At 40.7% G+C, this 16,806-nt stretch overlaps 1 protein-coding gene across 2 annotated transcripts; it reads left to right on the top strand.

Moving 5' to 3' along the window:
- The first annotated feature begins 3,295 nt into the window (after window positions 1–3,295).
- On the top strand, window positions 3,296–15,483 carry RWDD2B (RWD domain containing 2B). Of its 2 annotated transcripts, XR_009503119.1 has the most exons (7): window positions 3,296–3,454; window positions 7,929–8,103; window positions 13,126–13,352; window positions 13,477–13,544; window positions 13,670–14,032; window positions 14,606–14,915; window positions 15,310–15,483. XR_009503119.1 is itself a non-coding variant. In XM_059922236.1 (6 exons), the coding sequence occupies exons 3-6, from the start codon at window positions 13,146–13,148 to the stop codon at window positions 14,838–14,840; spliced, it is 873 nt and encodes a 290-aa protein (XP_059778219.1). In that variant the 5' UTR covers window positions 3,296–3,454; window positions 7,929–8,103; window positions 13,126–13,145; the 3' UTR covers window positions 14,841–15,483. The 2 variants fall into 2 exon arrangements, 1 of the variants encoding a protein (XP_059778219.1); XM_059922236.1 differs by having other exon boundaries at window positions 14,606–15,483.
- The last annotated feature ends 1,323 nt before the right edge of the window (window positions 15,484–16,806 follow it).

The raw sequence follows: 16,806 nt of genomic DNA, 5'->3' as shown, positions 1-16,806 counted from the left end.
CGCGACCCCTAGAAAGCAACAACTTCCGCTATGCAGCATTATGGGAAGTGGCTTTGGCCCCAGGGTCCGGCGGCACGGACGCCAGTTAATCAGCGCCTGCGCGGGGCTCACACCGGAAGTCTGAACGCGGCAGTCCCTGGAAGTTTGGCTGTCAATGAGTATTTCCCGCTCGCGTGTGGCTATGGGGTTATTGAAATACTTCTAAAGTGTGGGTACCTGGTGGTGGTCAGACATTTGGAGTCTCCAGGATAGTTACCTTACTCAAACACATCGCATCTGAAGGCTGGCTAAGAGGGGGACATTTAAAGTTCACGCATTTTCCCCTAATTCTGTCCAGTCGATTTCTAAAGTTGAGTATGTAAATAGTCTTGAACTAACCTTGCCGACACAGGGTAAAATTTACAAATATTTACTGTTTACTCGTTAGAAATAGGTAAGTGCCAAGCCCTCTGTAAAGTGAAAGAAACATGGGCCTCATCGCCCTGGACTATTGTCTTATGCAGAAGACACAATAATTGCTAGGAAAAAAAGACGCAGGTGCCAACAGAAAAGCAGGCAAGGGATATAAACAGGTAATTCACAATAAAAGAGCATTATGTGAAGAAATATTCATCCTTATTAGTAATCTGATAAAACTAGGTTAAGAAAGTGGCATCCTAGGGACTTCCTTGGTGGCACAGTGGTTAAGAATCCGCCTGCCAATGCAGGGGACACGGGTTCGAGCCCTGGTCTGGGAGGATCCTACATGCCGCGGAGCAACTAAGCCCGTGCGCCACAACTACTGAGCCTGCGCTCTAGAACCTGCGAGCCACAACTACTGAGCCTGCGCTCTAGAACCTGTGAGCCACACGTACCTAGAGCCCGTGCTCCACAAGAGAAGCCACCGCAATGAGAAGCCCACGCACTGAAACGAAGAGTAGCCCCAGCTTGTTGCAACTAGAGAAAGCCCGCGCGCATCAAGAAGACCCAACACAACCAAAAATAAATAAGTAAATAAATAAAAAGAAAGTGGCATCCTAATCTGTCCAATCGGCCAGAGTAACGATGGTTAAATCTGGGGGGAAACTGGCTCTCCTGCTCTTTACTGCTGATATAATTTAAGTTTTCTTCATTCAGCACATAGGCTTTTTTTTTTTTCTATTCTAAAACAGCCTTAGGGCCATTGTACCACCTGCTTCCTCTTCCTAGAATGCTGTTCCCTTTTGATCTTATTCTAATTTTATTCACACTTTAAAAGTCACTTCCTCACAAAGAAATTGGCTGAGCAATCTAGGAAACATAGCTACCCGATCACTCACATCACCTTATTTTACTTCTCCACCCAGCAATTATCACTATCTGGTATTTTTCTTTCATAGTTACCTACATTTACCTCCTCCCCCAGCCTATCCCCTTGCCTCCATAGATACACAGAAACAAGCAAATATAAGCTCTTTGAGAAATGGGACATCTTTGTCTTGTTCATGGCTGTATCTCTAGTACCTGGAAGTGTTTGGAACACAGTGCTTAATAAATACTTATTGAAGAAATATAGTCATGAGAAATGCTTGTACAAGAATGTTCATAGCAGCCTTATTCATAATAGTCAAACTGCAAACAGCCCACATCTCCATCAAAAGAGGAATGGAAGAACTGTGGTATAGTCACAGTGGAATACAACTAAGCAAAAAAAAAAGAAGTTACTGATACACACAAAAACATGGATGACTCTTTAAACTATACTGAAAGAAGCCTTACACAAATGTACCTACTGTGTAATTCCATCCATATGAAATTTTGGAACAGGCAAAACTAATTGTGGTGGGAAAAAAAATCAGAGTAGTGGTTGCCTCTTGGGTTGGGTGGGGACTGACCGGGAGGAGCATTTAGGAACTTTCTGGGGTGCTGGTAATGTTCTATATCTTAACAGGATTTGAGTTACAAAGGTGTTTGCATTTGTCTAAACTCAGCAAATATACATTTAAGATGTTCATTTCATTTTTACTTCAAAAAAAAAACTGATAGGGATAGAGTAGGATAATCAAATAGCTCAGAAACCCCATTAGGGGATTGTAGATAAAGAGGGAACTTTAGGGGGCTTTGGGAGACCACAGTAAGTTAATGATCACTCAAGAATGCAGGTTTGCCTAACCACAAAACCATGCAACAGAAGAATGAGGCATGCCTCAAAACAATAAAACAATGGTAGCATGAGACCCACATCCTGCCCAGTGAGCTCAGTAAGTTAATGACCCCTAGGATATGCTCTCTGCACACATAAAAAACAATAATTTATGGAAAGGTGACACTTCAAAGTGAAAGACCCTCATTGTACTGAGACCTGAAATAATTTTTCCACAGTGCCATGACAGTCCCAGCTTGACCATGTAGGGACAAGAAAAACTCCCCTGCCCAACCTGGAGGAGGAGCTGATGATGGAAACATGACATCTACTCAAGAATGAGGAAGAAGCTGGTCTTTTCCCCCTCCCCACTTTTCGTTTGATTATAAAAATGTAACCCACGAAGTACTCGGGGCAGCACAACGCTCGCCTGCCCGCCTGTAAGCCTCACAAACGTCCTATTCTAATAAATCACTTCTTATCCATCACTTTGCCTCTGGCTGAATTCTTTCTGCTCTGAGACATAAAGGAGCAGAGCTCCTGGGAGCGCCCCCCCCCAAAAAAAACGCCACCTAGCAGTTTCAATAGTACCTGACATCAATGGATATCAGTTTACAAATCTTATAAATTTATGAGATTTCTACAATGAATATGTAACGTAAAGGAAAAAGTGCATTGTGTATATTTAGTTCGTGAAGAAAAACATTTTTAATTACTCTCGTGTTGGAGTCGCGTTCAAACTGTCCTTTTATTAACCGGGACAAATTTCTGTGCATGCACAGGGTCCTTCCTAAGGTCGCCAAGGCCAGCATCCACGCTCACCTGTTCCTATTGCCTTGCTACTCAGCGTCCTTCAGGGACCAGGATGATCGTTACTGATTGGGAAGATCTTAGGAATGCAGAAAGTGGGACCCCACCACTACCTACCGAATCCCGATCTGCATTATATCAAGATCCTCGAAAGATTCCGCTGCGAGTTCAAATTTGAGGAGTGTTATTTTAATGGACCATTTCCTGACTCAGGAAACTTGCCGGCTATGCGTCTCACTGACAGTGGCAGCAGCTGGGAAACGCCAATCCGGTAGAACAAAAACTGCGCGACCGAGAAGAAGGAAGCTGTGCCCAGGAATCCCACTGGTCTCTGCTCGGGCTTCCGGGATGAGCGGGCCTGCGAGTGCGCATGCGCCAGCCTGGAGGACTCGGTCTCACTTTCCCAGGCTGCCGGGCCAGAGCGGTTTGTAGACTTCCGGTTGCCTAGCCCTAGAATTCTGAGGCTCCCTCCGGATGAGAATTGAGCTGTCCGTACTGCCGGGAAACTCGGGGTTACAGCACCGAGGGGGTCCATGGCTCGAGGTGAGTCCTTGTCCACTGGTGCTCAGCGGGATTAGGGGGGTCCGTCGCTGCAGCGGCCCCTTCCACGTCCCGGGAGCTTGGCGACCTGGTGGCACCGCCTTCCCACGACCTTCTCACCGCTCATTGGTTAGAGCTGGCTTCGGGGTTTCCTGGCCCCGCCCATCCCTTTACCCTCCCCGCACCCCCACCCCAACCCTCACCCTCACCCCCACCCCCACCCCCGGCCTGGTCAGTCGTTAGGGGCGAGGGCCGCTGCGAGTCTGGCTTCGGTAGTGGCCCTGGCAACCTTCTGAGACGGTTAGGAGTCGGGCAGCGAGACGCGCTCCGCCCTTAAAAAAAAAAAAACTTGGGGAAAAAGGATTCCGCTCGGGAAACTCAAGATTCATTCTGCGTTCTTACAGCATTCATTAAAATCTCGAGTCAGAAAATTCTCATAAGGGTGTTTCTGGGACTGAAATCTCATCTACGAAAATAATTTGACAAATCACTTACTTGTGACATTACTGTAGTTGTCCACCCGTAGGTCTATTAGTCCCACACTTTGCTGGTTCCATTTCATCTTCCAGACCTCCAAACTCAATGAGGCCTCCTCCCAAATTCACTCACTCCCTGACTGAGTAAACAAACGTGCCTTTAAATAAATGTCGATTACTCCCCAAATTATATCTTCAGCCGGATCTCATAGCTGGACATCTCTGCTTAATAGGTGTCCTGATAGGCACTTCATTACCTAGTATGTCTAAAACCAAACTTCACATTTCCATCATCTTCCCCATCTAAGTAAATGGCAGATCCATTCTTCCAGTTTCTTAAAGCCTTGGAGTTATTCTTACATATCACATATAATTCATCAATAATCCTATTGGTTCTATACTAAATCTATGTCCAGAACGTGAACAGTTGCTTACCACTTCCATCGCCATACCTTAATCCAAGCCACCATCACCTCTCCTCCTATCATTGTGGTGCCTAACCTGGTCACCCTGCTTCCATCCTTGTTCCCCTACCCTCTTCCCAGCAGTGAGTGCCGGCCTCTTCATAAGCCAAAGCCCTCCAGTGGCCTTCCATATCAGTCAGGATAAAATCCCAAATCCTAGCCATCCCTATGAGTTCCAACATGAACTGCCCCATATTTCCTTTCTAACCTTGTGTCCTAAAACCCTTCCCCTGGCTCATTCGGCTCCAGCCACCTGGTGTAGCACCATCCTGCTTCATGGACTTTGGACATGCTGTTCCTTTTGCCTGGAAAACTTTTTGCCCAGTTAAACACATGGCTTTCTTCTTCAGTGCCTTCAGGTCTCTCCCCTGCAGTCACCTTAGCAGAGAGGCTGTCCCTGGCCACCCCGTGTAAAATTCAACCACCCACCCTGCAACTTGAGCCTTACCTTCTTTATCTTCTTCATAACCGTTATTCACTGGACATACATATATGTGTGGGTTTTGTTGTCATGGTCTTCTCCCACTAGATTAAATCTCTGAGAGCGGAGTTTTTTTGTTACGTTTGTCCATTAGAGTCTTAGTGTTTGACAACACAATAGGTGCTCAAGAAACATTTGTTGAATGAATATAATAATAATAGCAAGTACTTTATGGCACTTAATCTGTTACCAGGCACTACTTTAAGCACTTTCCACACATCCTCATTTAATCCTCGCAGCCACCCTGTCATTCCCATTCTGGAGATGGGGAGACTGAGGCACAGAAAATTAAGCCACCTGCCTAAGGTCACACAGTTGGTAATTGGCAGAGCCAGGAGTTGCACCTTGGCAGTCTGGTAACAGAGTACATACTTAAACCACTATGATAAAAAAACCAAAGTAAATTCACCTTCTCTAATAACCATGTAACAAGTTGTTTCCTAGTTTCCTCAACTCCAACACGACTAGAAAAGATACGGAATTCCAATAATCCAAGAATTTTAAATATTTATGAAGATATTTTTAATAACTGAGCAAATGCTTAATTAAGTTAGGATGTCAAGTGAAAATAGTAGGATATAAAAATATACAAAGTCACTAGAGAGTAAAGCAAACATTATATTTAAAGGAGGGAGGCATGTGCAGTTCTAACTGTGTAGAGAAGAGCAAATATCATTAGGTCTGGAAAAAATGTTTGAGGGTCAGAAAGGTTTGGGATACTATGCATACTAAACCCTCTTGTTAGAAATTCATGGTGCATATTGGCATCTAACAATAAAGACTCTGAGAAATCACACACAAAAAGTGTGCCATACAATTTATTGTCCTAGACTTCTCTGGTGATCCAGTGGTTAAGACTCCATGCTTCCAATGCAGGGGGCACGGGTTCAATCCCTGGTTGGGGAAGTTCCACATGCAGCGAGGTATGGCCAAAAAAAAAAAAAAAAAGTTTATTGTACAAATGGGGTCACTTTTGTCTAGGATAAATACTAAACCAGTCAGGACAAGAAGATGACCCATGGTCACCCTAAAGAAACCTATTGAGCTTTGTGTCATTCAGCATTTCAAGAACTTATTTAAGCACACAATGCTTTATGTATTTTTTTTTTCCCAGCATGGCATTGACACCCTGGTAAGGCGTTTTAAGGACATGAGTTGAGAACCACTGGGATTGGGAATGATTAGGTGGTGTTGGCATTGGTTTATACTCTGATCTGTGGAGACTGCCTATCGTATACATGACGTTATTTTCATATTTTCCTGATTCGTGTCCAGTTAATCCTAGTGAAGTTAACACCCCACCACATTAATCATTCCCATAATCTTTGGTGTGTTTTTGACAGGACCCATTGCAGCTACTGACCTGACACCTCTGAGTAGTTTGCATTTCTTTTTAAGTGGAAGAACTTTTTTTGCTCTTTAAAAGTACCATAGAGTGAACTAGCTAAATTGTTGGCCAAATACCATTTTCTGATGTTAAAGAAATGACCCAACTATATTGGATGAAATAAAGAAGACTTGAATAAATAGAGAGACATGTTCTTAGAGGGCTTATAATGAATGATGCAAGGCACCCTTTGCGAAGTAGATCCGCTCTCAATACGCTGGCATTTTGTGATACTGTGTCTTTGAAACTAACAACCAGATGGTGAACTGGGATAAATTCTCTCTGTTACTGACCAGGGATCTTGGCCTCCTTAATCAACAGAAATTGATAAGAGGCCAGACAAGAAATTCAGGCAGAGCTTTATTGGAACCCCTGCTGCAGCAGGAGGGAGCGAAAACAAGTAACAAGTTCCCTTGCTCACTCCGGGGGCAGGTGGAGCTGTTTCCTTATATGGGGTGAGGATAGCGGTGGGTCCAGGGGTCGGGGTGGTCTGCCCACCCCATTGGTAGTGCTGTGTGGGTTTTTGGTCTTTTTGTATGTTGTTCATAATTTGCCCCAGTTGCGCCTGCATGTAGTCATTTTTAGTCCTTTATAGTTTCTTTGTATTTTTTTGCTCGAGGAGACATTTGTCCGCGTGCAAGCACTGCAGCAAAAGGTCCCAGGTCCCAGCCTGTCTCAACTCTATTGGGTAGCTGTCAGGGTCATCAGCCAGTATGCCTTTCCCCCCGGGAACCTAACACACCTCCACCCCATTCTCCCAGACCACAACACTGTTGCCCAATCACCGATTATGTGAACTTTTCCCTGATAGTTGGCGCCCTCTTGCTTGTCTCAGTATACTTCTGTTAGACACTGCATACAATCAGTATAATGACAATGTGGAGTGTGAATTGATGGTTGATGGAGAGATATTAGAGGCGGAGGCCAGGTAAGGGGAGTCATGGTTCTGGAAGGAAATAGATACATACTCAACTTTGAAACTTTGAATAGGCTGTTTAATACAGGGGCTATTTACAGAGGTGTGGCCAGGTTTAAAGGAACCATGACTATCCCTAGGCTGTAAGTTCTGCTGGAGCTAAAGAAGAAGGGCTGCCTGCAGAAGCTTGGTCATAGAGGGTCACAGCCATTGTCAGAATACCACCAAAGCAGGGAAGGAGTAGTGAGGAAATACCCTAGCCTCTTTCTCCTCCCATCCTCCCACTTCCTGCCAGAGCATTGGCTGAACCTAACCACAAGAAAGGCAGAAGACTTGGGTGCTATAGGCTATAGAGGTCAGCTGTCCAGAGTCCAGGGCAGGGAAAAGAAGGACCAAGAATGAATTTAGAGGATAATCAGAAAGTAACCAGCACAAGAAGAAATATTCTAAATGATGAGTCCCTGAATTAGACCTTGGTAGTTGGGCTTGTGAAGAAGGGACAGGTTCAGGCCTATGCTGTTTTTCTTGTGCTTTCCTGCCTTGCACACCTGTTCTCTCTCCCCACTATGCCCCCTCCTCCCTTGTCTAAGTCTTACCCTTCCTTCAAGGCTCAACTCATATCCTGCTGCCTTCCTCAAATCTTTCCTGATGACCTATTTCATTGATTATGCTCTCATCTTAATCCTCATGATAATACCTTACTGGTCATTTAACACTTGGCCTTTTTACCTTCATTGTTCTATATTTTATTAGATATAAGTCCTGATCTTCGAACTAAATAGAAAGTTCCAAGAAGGAATGAAGGATGAAACTCTACATATAGTAGCTGCTCAATAAACCTTTACCAACGATTAAAAGGAATTCCATGAAGGCACCACTAGCTGAAATAATGGTGTTTGATTTCACGGAGTAAATTCTTATTGAGAAGGTAAGCCATGTTTGCCTCTGCAACAGTGGGATTGAGCTCTTCTTCTCCATTCGGAAGAGTAACCCTTATTTTTTTTCTGGTGAATTTAGAAGTACTACATGCTAATCATAAAACATCAAACAATATAGAAGCACACAAATTAAAAAGTGAAAATCCTTCTCTTCTTCCCTCTACCCACATTTAGCCAACTGTTAATAGTTCGGTGACTTCTCTTTGTGATTTTTTTTCAAATATGTGTGATGGTATAAGAATGAATAGTAATATCATTATCTATTGATTAAGATTATTTATATTGCTCTACAATCTACTATTTTAGGTAACCATATAAAATGAACATCAATGTTAATATCCATTTTTTAAATTATAATATTCTACTGTTTGGGTATACAGGCATACCTCATTTTATTGCACTTTGCAGATACTGTGTTTTTTACAAATGGAAGGTTTGTGGCAACCGTTGAGCACGTCTATTGGTGCCATTTTTCCAACAGCATTTGCTCACTTTGTGTCTCTCTGTCATATTTGGATTGGTATCCAGAAATCCAAGGGTACCAACCAGAAAAAAAAAAAGAAAAATTTAAGCCCTAACAAAAGCCTGCTCTATCTAATAAGGTATCAAGAAAAGTACAGTCTAGCAAGACAGAAAACATTTAAATAATAAATACTGTATACCAGGCAAATCCCATGAAAACACTGTGGCCTCTCCCCTACTAACACCAGCAAAGGGAGCCTAGATTCCATCTTCACTGAGCTGTAATAAGCACCTAATGCCCACCCCTTGTCAGAAAGGTGCCGAAATGTCTGAGTTGGGACCCAGGACTTTCTTCCCTGCTAGGCAGTAACAAGGACTGCACTGTAGTGTCAGTGTCAGCCCCATGTCAGGTCCATGTCAGACCACATGAAGAGTTTGTACGTCCACGTGATGCAGCAATAACAAGGGACCCTCTTTTATCCTTCTGGGGTGTTGTCAGAGAGGTCTAGTGGAAAGTCAGAGCTCTCAACACCACTTACCATTTACAAAGCCACCCCTAACCCTGGTGTTAGTGGAGGCCACCTGGGGAGCAATAATGAGGCACTCCTATCACTCCCAGCCAGGGAGGTATCCTTAGAGGCCTACAGTGGCACTAGAACTCCCATCCTCACCCAGCAGTAATGAAGAACTCTCTCCACTCCCCCACTCACCTTAGATGTCAATAAAAGCTGAGTAGGGAACCTGGATTTCTTTCACACTTGGTAGTAATGAAGCAGCACCCACCTCTTCCCCTCCTGAAGCATTATCAGAAAAAGCATGCTAAAATGGACGATTTAAATAATATCCAGAGTCTCCTAATACCCCAAGTGTCCAAGTTTCAATCAGAATCGCTCATCATACCAAGGACAATGACAATCTCAAACTAAATGAAAAAAGAAAATCAATAGATGCCAATACCAGAATGACAGAGATGGGAGACTTATCTGACAAAGATTTTAAAACCCCTATCATAAAAGTTTTCAACAAGCAATTACAAACACACTTGAAGCAAATGAAAAAAATAGAGTCTCAGTAGAGAAACAGAAGATATAAAGAAGAACTAAAAAGAAATGTTAGAAATGAAAAATACAACAACCAAAGTTAAAAACGCAGTAGATAGAATCAACACCAGAAGGAAAGGAGCAAAGGAAAGAATCAGCAAACTGGAAGTTACAACAAAAATTACCCAATCTGAATAACAGAGAAAATAGACCAAAAATAAATAGAGTTTTAGGGACATGTGAGACTATAACAAAAGATCTGACATTCATGTCATCCCAGAAGGAGAGGAGAAAGAGGACAGAACTGAAAATGTACTTGAAGAAATAATGGCTGAAAATTCCCCAAATTTGTCAAAAGGTATAAACAGATTCAAGAGACCAGATTAATGTCAAGCAAGATGAACCCAAAGAAATCCACATCAAGACACATCATAGTCAAACTTCTGAAAACTAAAAGAAAAAAGTCTTGAAAGCAGCAAGAGCAAAATGAACCTTAGCTATAAGGGTAAACAATTCAAATAAGAGAGCATTTTTCATCAGAAACTATGGAGACCAGAAGGAAGACGTATAATACTGTTCAAATGCTGAAAGTAAAGAACTATCATCCCAGAATACTTATATCCAGTGAAAATATGCTTCAGGAATGAAGGAGAAATCAAGACATTCTATGATAAAGGAAAACTAAGAGAATTTGTAACTAGAAGACTTACCCTAAAAGAATGGCTAAAGTAAGTTTTCTAAACAGAAAAGAAACAATAAAGGAATTATGGAGGAAATATCATGACTGAGCAAAAATATGAATGAATAAAATGGATTTTCCTTGAGCTTTCTACATCATATTTGATGGCTGAATCAAAAATTATTACACTGTTGTTCTAAATATATGTAGAAGAAAAATTTAAGATCACTATATTAATGGAGGGAGGTTAAAGTAAAAGTGACATAAGATTTCTGTATTTTACTGACACTGGTAAAATATGATACCAGTAGACTGTTATAATTTGTATATACATATGTGTGTAATTATATATATATAATGTTATGTATATATAATTTAGAGTAACCACTAAAAAGGCTATAAAAGGAAATACGTGGGGCTTCCCTGGTGGCGCAGTGGTTGAGAGTCTGCCTGCCAGTTCAGGGGACACGGGTTCGAGCCCTGGTCTGGGAGGATCCCACATGCCGTGGAGCAACTGGGCCCGTGAGCCACAACTGCTGAGCCTGTGCATCTGGAGCCTGTGCTCCGCAACAAGAGAGGCCGCGATAGTGAGGGGCCCGCGCACTGCGATGAAGAGTGGCCCCTGCTCGCCGCAACTAGAGTAAGCCCTCGCACAGAAACGAAGACCCAGCATAGCCAAAAATAAATAAATAAATTTATTAAAAAAAAAAGAAATACATGCAAAAACATTACAGATTAACCAAAATGGAATTACAAAATGTTTTCAAAAAGGCAGGGAAAAAAACCCAAAGAAATGGAAAACAGATAGAAAACAAAATGGTTGACTTAAGACCTAACATGAATATTGCATTAAATGTAAATGTCTAAATACTATAATTAAAAGATAGAGATTGCCACACACACACACACACACACACACACACACACAGAGTTATCTCATCCAAAATGTCAGTGGTACCAATATTAAGAGACGCTGAACTAGAGTCTAATTAAAGTCTAGACTCTAGACTTTCAACAAATTCATGTTTTCTACTGCATACACACTGCTGCTTTCCAAGGTAGCTGGTGTTGACAGTACTGAGCCTTTCTGAAGTTCTGCAGCTCCCTTCCCCACCTGACCAAGCAGTTAACAGAGGGAAGAAAGCTGAAATTTGTTAGTTATAATTCATTCACCCCTTTCCATCTTCCAGAATTTTGTTGACAGCTTTTATCTATTATTTCCTCTCCCTTTGTATTTAAGAATCTGTTCCTTTACTATAGTTTTAATGGGGGAAAAAGAGAGAAAGAGAAATAAATACATGTGCTCAACCTTCGTGTTTTATTAGAAAGCCCCACACTTTTTCTTGCAAATGAAATTAAAATCAATTTATCAAATTCTAAAAATTTTTTTAAATCATATTTTGATTAGCAGCTTGGTAACCTTTATAACCTTGGAGTGGGGAAGACTTTTCTAACAAAGATTCAAAGTCCAGAATGTGTAAAAGAAAAGGCTGGTGAGTTTGCCACCTTACAAATAAAAACTCATGAATGGCTCACACAGACACAGAACACCATAAAAAGACTATTAAGAATTTTTTTTAAAAGAGGGGACTGTGTAAAAATTTTAAACTTCCATGTAGCAACTTTCTGGAAGGCAGCTTGGCAATATCTACCAAAATTTTTAAATGCTGTACCAACCAGCCACCTCTACAAACTGATTCTTGAATATACAGTATTCACAGTTCAACATGCTTATGTGTATGTATATATATATATATATGTATATATATGTATATATATACATGCACATATATATATGCACATATATGTATATATATATATATATATATATATATAAACTACCATTATAGAAGTGTTCATAATAGAAAAAATCTGGAAGCAACCCAAGTGCCCATCAGTAGATAACAAATGCAATAAATTATGACATATCTACATGAGTCAGTATGACAGTCAACCACTAGAAAGAATGAGATAGAGCAATATGTGCTGACAGTGAATAGATCTCCAAAATATATTCGGGGGGAAGAGGGATAGGAAGTAAGGAAAAAAGATATGTATGTATGATCCCCTGTAGATACATTTTAATTATATATTTCATTCTCTATGTTTATTTACACATTATACCAACATGTGTTTTCCATATATGTATAATGCCTAAAATGTTTTCTGTTTCTGAAACACCAAAAACTCTGCCTCGGATCAGGGACTTGGACAGATAGGGGAAGCAATCACCAGCAGCAAACAGTATCTTCATTTTTTAACCTTTCTCTGCCATTTGAATTTTATAATCTTGTACTTTTTTTTTAAATGTTAACATGGGTTACTTGAGCTGTGGGATAATTAGCCTTTGTTTTCTCTTTTTCACATTCTTCTACTTTTTTTAAAAACTAACAAATATTAAGTTAAGAGGGAAAAATTAACCATCCACATAACTAACTCTCTTATTCTTTTCATTCTAACTTTCCAAGGTAACCAATCAGAGCCTCTGTCCTTGTTATATCATTGATATGGCGTTTGACTACATAATTAGTTTACTTCAATGTAATTGCTCATTGTGGCAGCTCAAGACGCCACATCAACTATCTAGAAACAGAGGAATTTGGTGCCTGCTTATTATTAGAGTTTTATGGCTCACATTAGATTGTCCCTTTCTTTGGGTCCTTAGCATATTACATCTGAAAGTAGAATAACCAGAAGGTACTCTGATTAAATTTCATATTTTATGAAGAAATCAAATTTTCAATAAGTATCCATATTCAGTAAGTACCCATATTGAGTTCTCCCAAGATTGTATAATACTTGTAAATGTCTCTATTATCCTATCTTCCTAGAAACCTACAGATATCCAAAAATGATTGAGATTGAACAGGCAGAGGCCCAGCTCTCTGAGTTGGACCTGCTAGCCAGTATGTTCCCCGGTGTGAATGAGCTCATAGTGAATGACCAGCTGGCTTTAGCAGAACTAAAAGATTGTATTGAAAAGAGGACAATGGAAGGACGATCTTCAAAAGTTTACTTTACTATCACTATGAACCTGGACATATCTGAGGAAGCAATGGTAATTCAATTTTACTTTTGGAAGCGTGTTTCATGTTTACTTTTGAAACATGTCTCAACTTAAAACAGCACTTACGGCACTTTTTTCCCCTTTTTTTTTTTTTTTTTTTTTTTTTTTTAATCAGGTGATGTTTTCTCTGGCCTGTGTTCTTCCCTTTAAATACCCTGCAGTTCTGCCTGAAATTACTGTCAGGTATGGTACAGAAACTGGCCAACTCTAGAGGTCAAAACTAATCTGAGAATAAAAGCAATTCTCAAGTTTGTTCTCTGTTCCAAGAAAATTGATTTAATTTTTTAATCCCGTATCTTTTCCATCAGATCAGTATTATTAAGTAGATCCCAGCAGGCTCAGCTGAATACAGATCTGACCACATACCTACAAAAGAATTGTCTCGGAGATGTCTGTATATTGAATGCCACAGAGTGGGTTAGAGAACACGCTTCTGGCTATGTCAGCAAAGACACCACACCTTCCCCTGCTCCAGGAAGTACAGTCCAGCCAGTTGACCTCATTCTCACAAGACTCTGGATCTACAGCCATCACATCTACAACAAATGCAAAAGAAAGAACATTCTAGAGTGGGCAAAGGAGCTTTCCCTATCTGGGTTTAGCATGCCTGGGAAACCTGGTGTTGTTTGTGTGGAAGGCCCACAAAGTGCCTGTGAAGAATTCTGGTCAAGGTTGGCTTTCACGACTTTTGTATGCCTTGTCAATAATTTTAGTACTAAACACGACACTAGAGATGTGGAAATCAGTATGTATGGGCACTCAGTCTAAAACAGCACTCACATATGATCAGCATCACTCCCTTCGCCTAATACAGGGCGCAGAGAAGATGTTCTGTAGATAGATGTTAAATCGAGCCCCTGCCCAAGATGGTGTCTACCGTCCCCTCCATGTCTATGGATCTGATTCTTCCCTCATCTTAGTGATGCTGTAAGTTGTGTGAACCCTGTGAAACAAGGGGGTTTCTAATCTTCTCATTTCTGAGAAGTCCCTTTGGGAAGTCGAGATTCAGCAATTTCCACATTTCTAAAATGCTAATATGAGGCAGTGATAATGGCAGTAAGTGAGTTTGGGGGTGGGTTTATAACCAGAATCATATTTGATTAAAATAAAATCCATGGGAGATAAAAGTAGATTTCTTTACTTCTAGGAAAAGGCACTGAGAAATCTGTTTTATAACTTCTATTTTCAGTGCTTTAGAATACACAACACATTTTCAAAATTTCTACTCTGAAAATTTCTTTCAGACTCAGAAAATTAAACTGGAAGAGAATTTTAATTCGCCATCGAGAAGACATTGCTTTTGATGGTACAACTGAGGAAATGGAAAGACAAAGAAAATTTTCAGCTTTTGAAGAAAAAGTATTCAGTGTTAATGGAGCCAGAGGAAACCACATGGACTTTGGTCAACTGTATCAGTTTTTAAATGGCAAAGGATGTGGGGATGTTTTCCAGATGTTCTTTGGTGTGGAAGGACAATGAGCAGAGGAGTAGTTGAAAGTGTTTTGCTGCTGTTGGTCTTTTGACTTTCTCCCCGACTCTTTCTTGAAAGATTAAGTAATTTCACTTTAGTCCCATTCTAAAATGTTAAGGGGGAAAAAGAGGAAAAGTAGTATAGCTGAAATGCATCTGTTAAAAATATTCATGATTGAATGCAGAACTGAGTTTTATAATCTTAAAATTGTTGATAGACATGTCTTGACATATAAACTACCTATTTTGAGAGAGAAGTTAATTATATTTGAGGACGATAGTGTTGGTGATAACTTGCCACTTATTCCCAATCCCCTTCCCCTTTATCTGCCTCCACTAAGAACCTGGGAAAGTTTAATGCTCACTCTCTCCAGGCTCTCTTGCAGCTGGGGGGGTGGGCAGGGAACCTTTGGGAAAACTTTTGCTTCCCTGATTAAAATGATAGATGCAGCTAGGGCACATCTTCCCTCTCTTTCAGTCTGAAATACCAAAGTGATGGCTGGAGCTGCAGTAGTCCTTTCAACCACGAGGGAAGGAAGGGCCAAGAGAGCCACAGAGATGCCAGTCCTCAAGCTGTTAAACTACTGATCGAACACTAGCCGCTGCCTATCTCTAGACAGCTTATTACGAAATAAAACCAGTTTTATGTATATTTCTCTGCCTGTTACTAGCAGTTAAAAGCAAGTTTGCCAAATAGATTTTTTTCAAAGCATAAGTTTTGCATCTGCCCCAGGCATTTGATACAAAGGTAAGTGAAATTTTTCTTAAACGGAGTTTTCAGTTCATCTCTATTTTTGTATACTTATGCTCTGCCCCTGCTCCTTGGCTCACCTCACAGAAGGCTTTGAAGCACGAGCAGAGCTCAAACTTTTTAATAGGCCTCAACTATTCATCAAACTGGTAATTTAGAGCATTCGTTTTTGGAAAATTGGATTTTGACAAATTTTTCTCTCTGGAAGTGGCTTTCTGTAAATTTATTTTCAGCAAATTGACCTAGAGTCAAGTAAACACACTACCTGGATTTTGAGGCCCTCCATAAATCAGTTTCCAAAGTGTTTATTAAATATTTACTAATTGCTAGCACTCAGCTTGGTACTGTGTGTTGGGTATTCCTTGAAAAGTCAGACTTGGGTAGAGGGGTGGGCGTGGGGGGACATAATGCATTGTTTATCTTAGTAAAAAGTTGGAGGCAATGTAGGTGCCCATCACTAAGTGAATCAGTAAATACATTATGCTACATACTATCCAAGTAAAAATCAAAAGTAATAAAGTAGAACTAACAAGGCAATGTGGATAGATCTTAAATATAAACACAAATAAGAATCCAAATGGTATTCATAGCACAGTGCCTATACTGGCTGCAAATCTTATGTGCTTCCTCAGATTCCCTCCATGCTGCCCACCTCCCCAGTGCCCTGTCAGTTGCCCTGGAAATGCCAGTCCTTCCTCCGCTGCCACCACACAGCCAGCTGAACCAGCTGGTCGTTTAGTTTCTGACTCACTCCGGCCACTTCCAGATTTGGGTGAAATACCCCACAGAGCATGAGACTGACATCCCTAGAGGCCACCAAAGGGGCCAGGTGATGCACATGTTACTTTCAGCAGGACTAAATTGCTATAATTTTTTTAGTCTTTGTACGTTATTTTAATAAAAAACACATTGTTATGTGTAAATATATAGATCTCAAGTGTAATATAAAAACATAGACTACAATAATGTAGCATTATAAGTTTTCTTCCCAGACAGACCTGTCAAATTTAGACATTGGACTATTAACACAGTGACCAAGAGAAGTACAGATTTTCCAACCTCATGATTAATAAATTTTTTTGGAGAGTGGATGGAAGTATTAGAAAACAGCAAATTAGGTGGTCCTGCCTACATTATATAATGTAAGAGACACAATAAAAGCTGTAAGAAACTATAATTAAATGTTAGAGGCAATATAGCTTTCTTAGACTTTTACCAATGATT

Source organism: Balaenoptera ricei, chromosome 4 (genome assembly GCF_028023285.1).
Source record: "Balaenoptera ricei isolate mBalRic1 chromosome 4, mBalRic1.hap2, whole genome shotgun sequence".
Lineage (NCBI taxonomy): Eukaryota > Metazoa > Chordata > Mammalia > Artiodactyla > Balaenopteridae > Balaenoptera > Balaenoptera ricei.
Note: the sequence above shows the minus strand (reverse complement) of the source record. Positions and strands in the feature narration are given on the sequence as shown.

Coding starts and splice junctions, on each gene's coding strand:
- RWDD2B (XM_059922236.1), top strand. CDS start 13,146: ATGATTGAGATTGAACAGGCAGAGGCCCAGCTCTCTGAGTTGGACCTG. Junction 13,545..13,669: donor CTGCCTGAAATTACTGTCAG/GTATGGTACAGA, acceptor CTTTTCCATCAG/ATCAGTATTATTAAGTAGAT. Junction 14,033..14,605: donor TGTGAAGAATTCTGGTCAAG/GTTGGCTTTCAC, acceptor AATTTCTTTCAG/ACTCAGAAAATTAAACTGGA.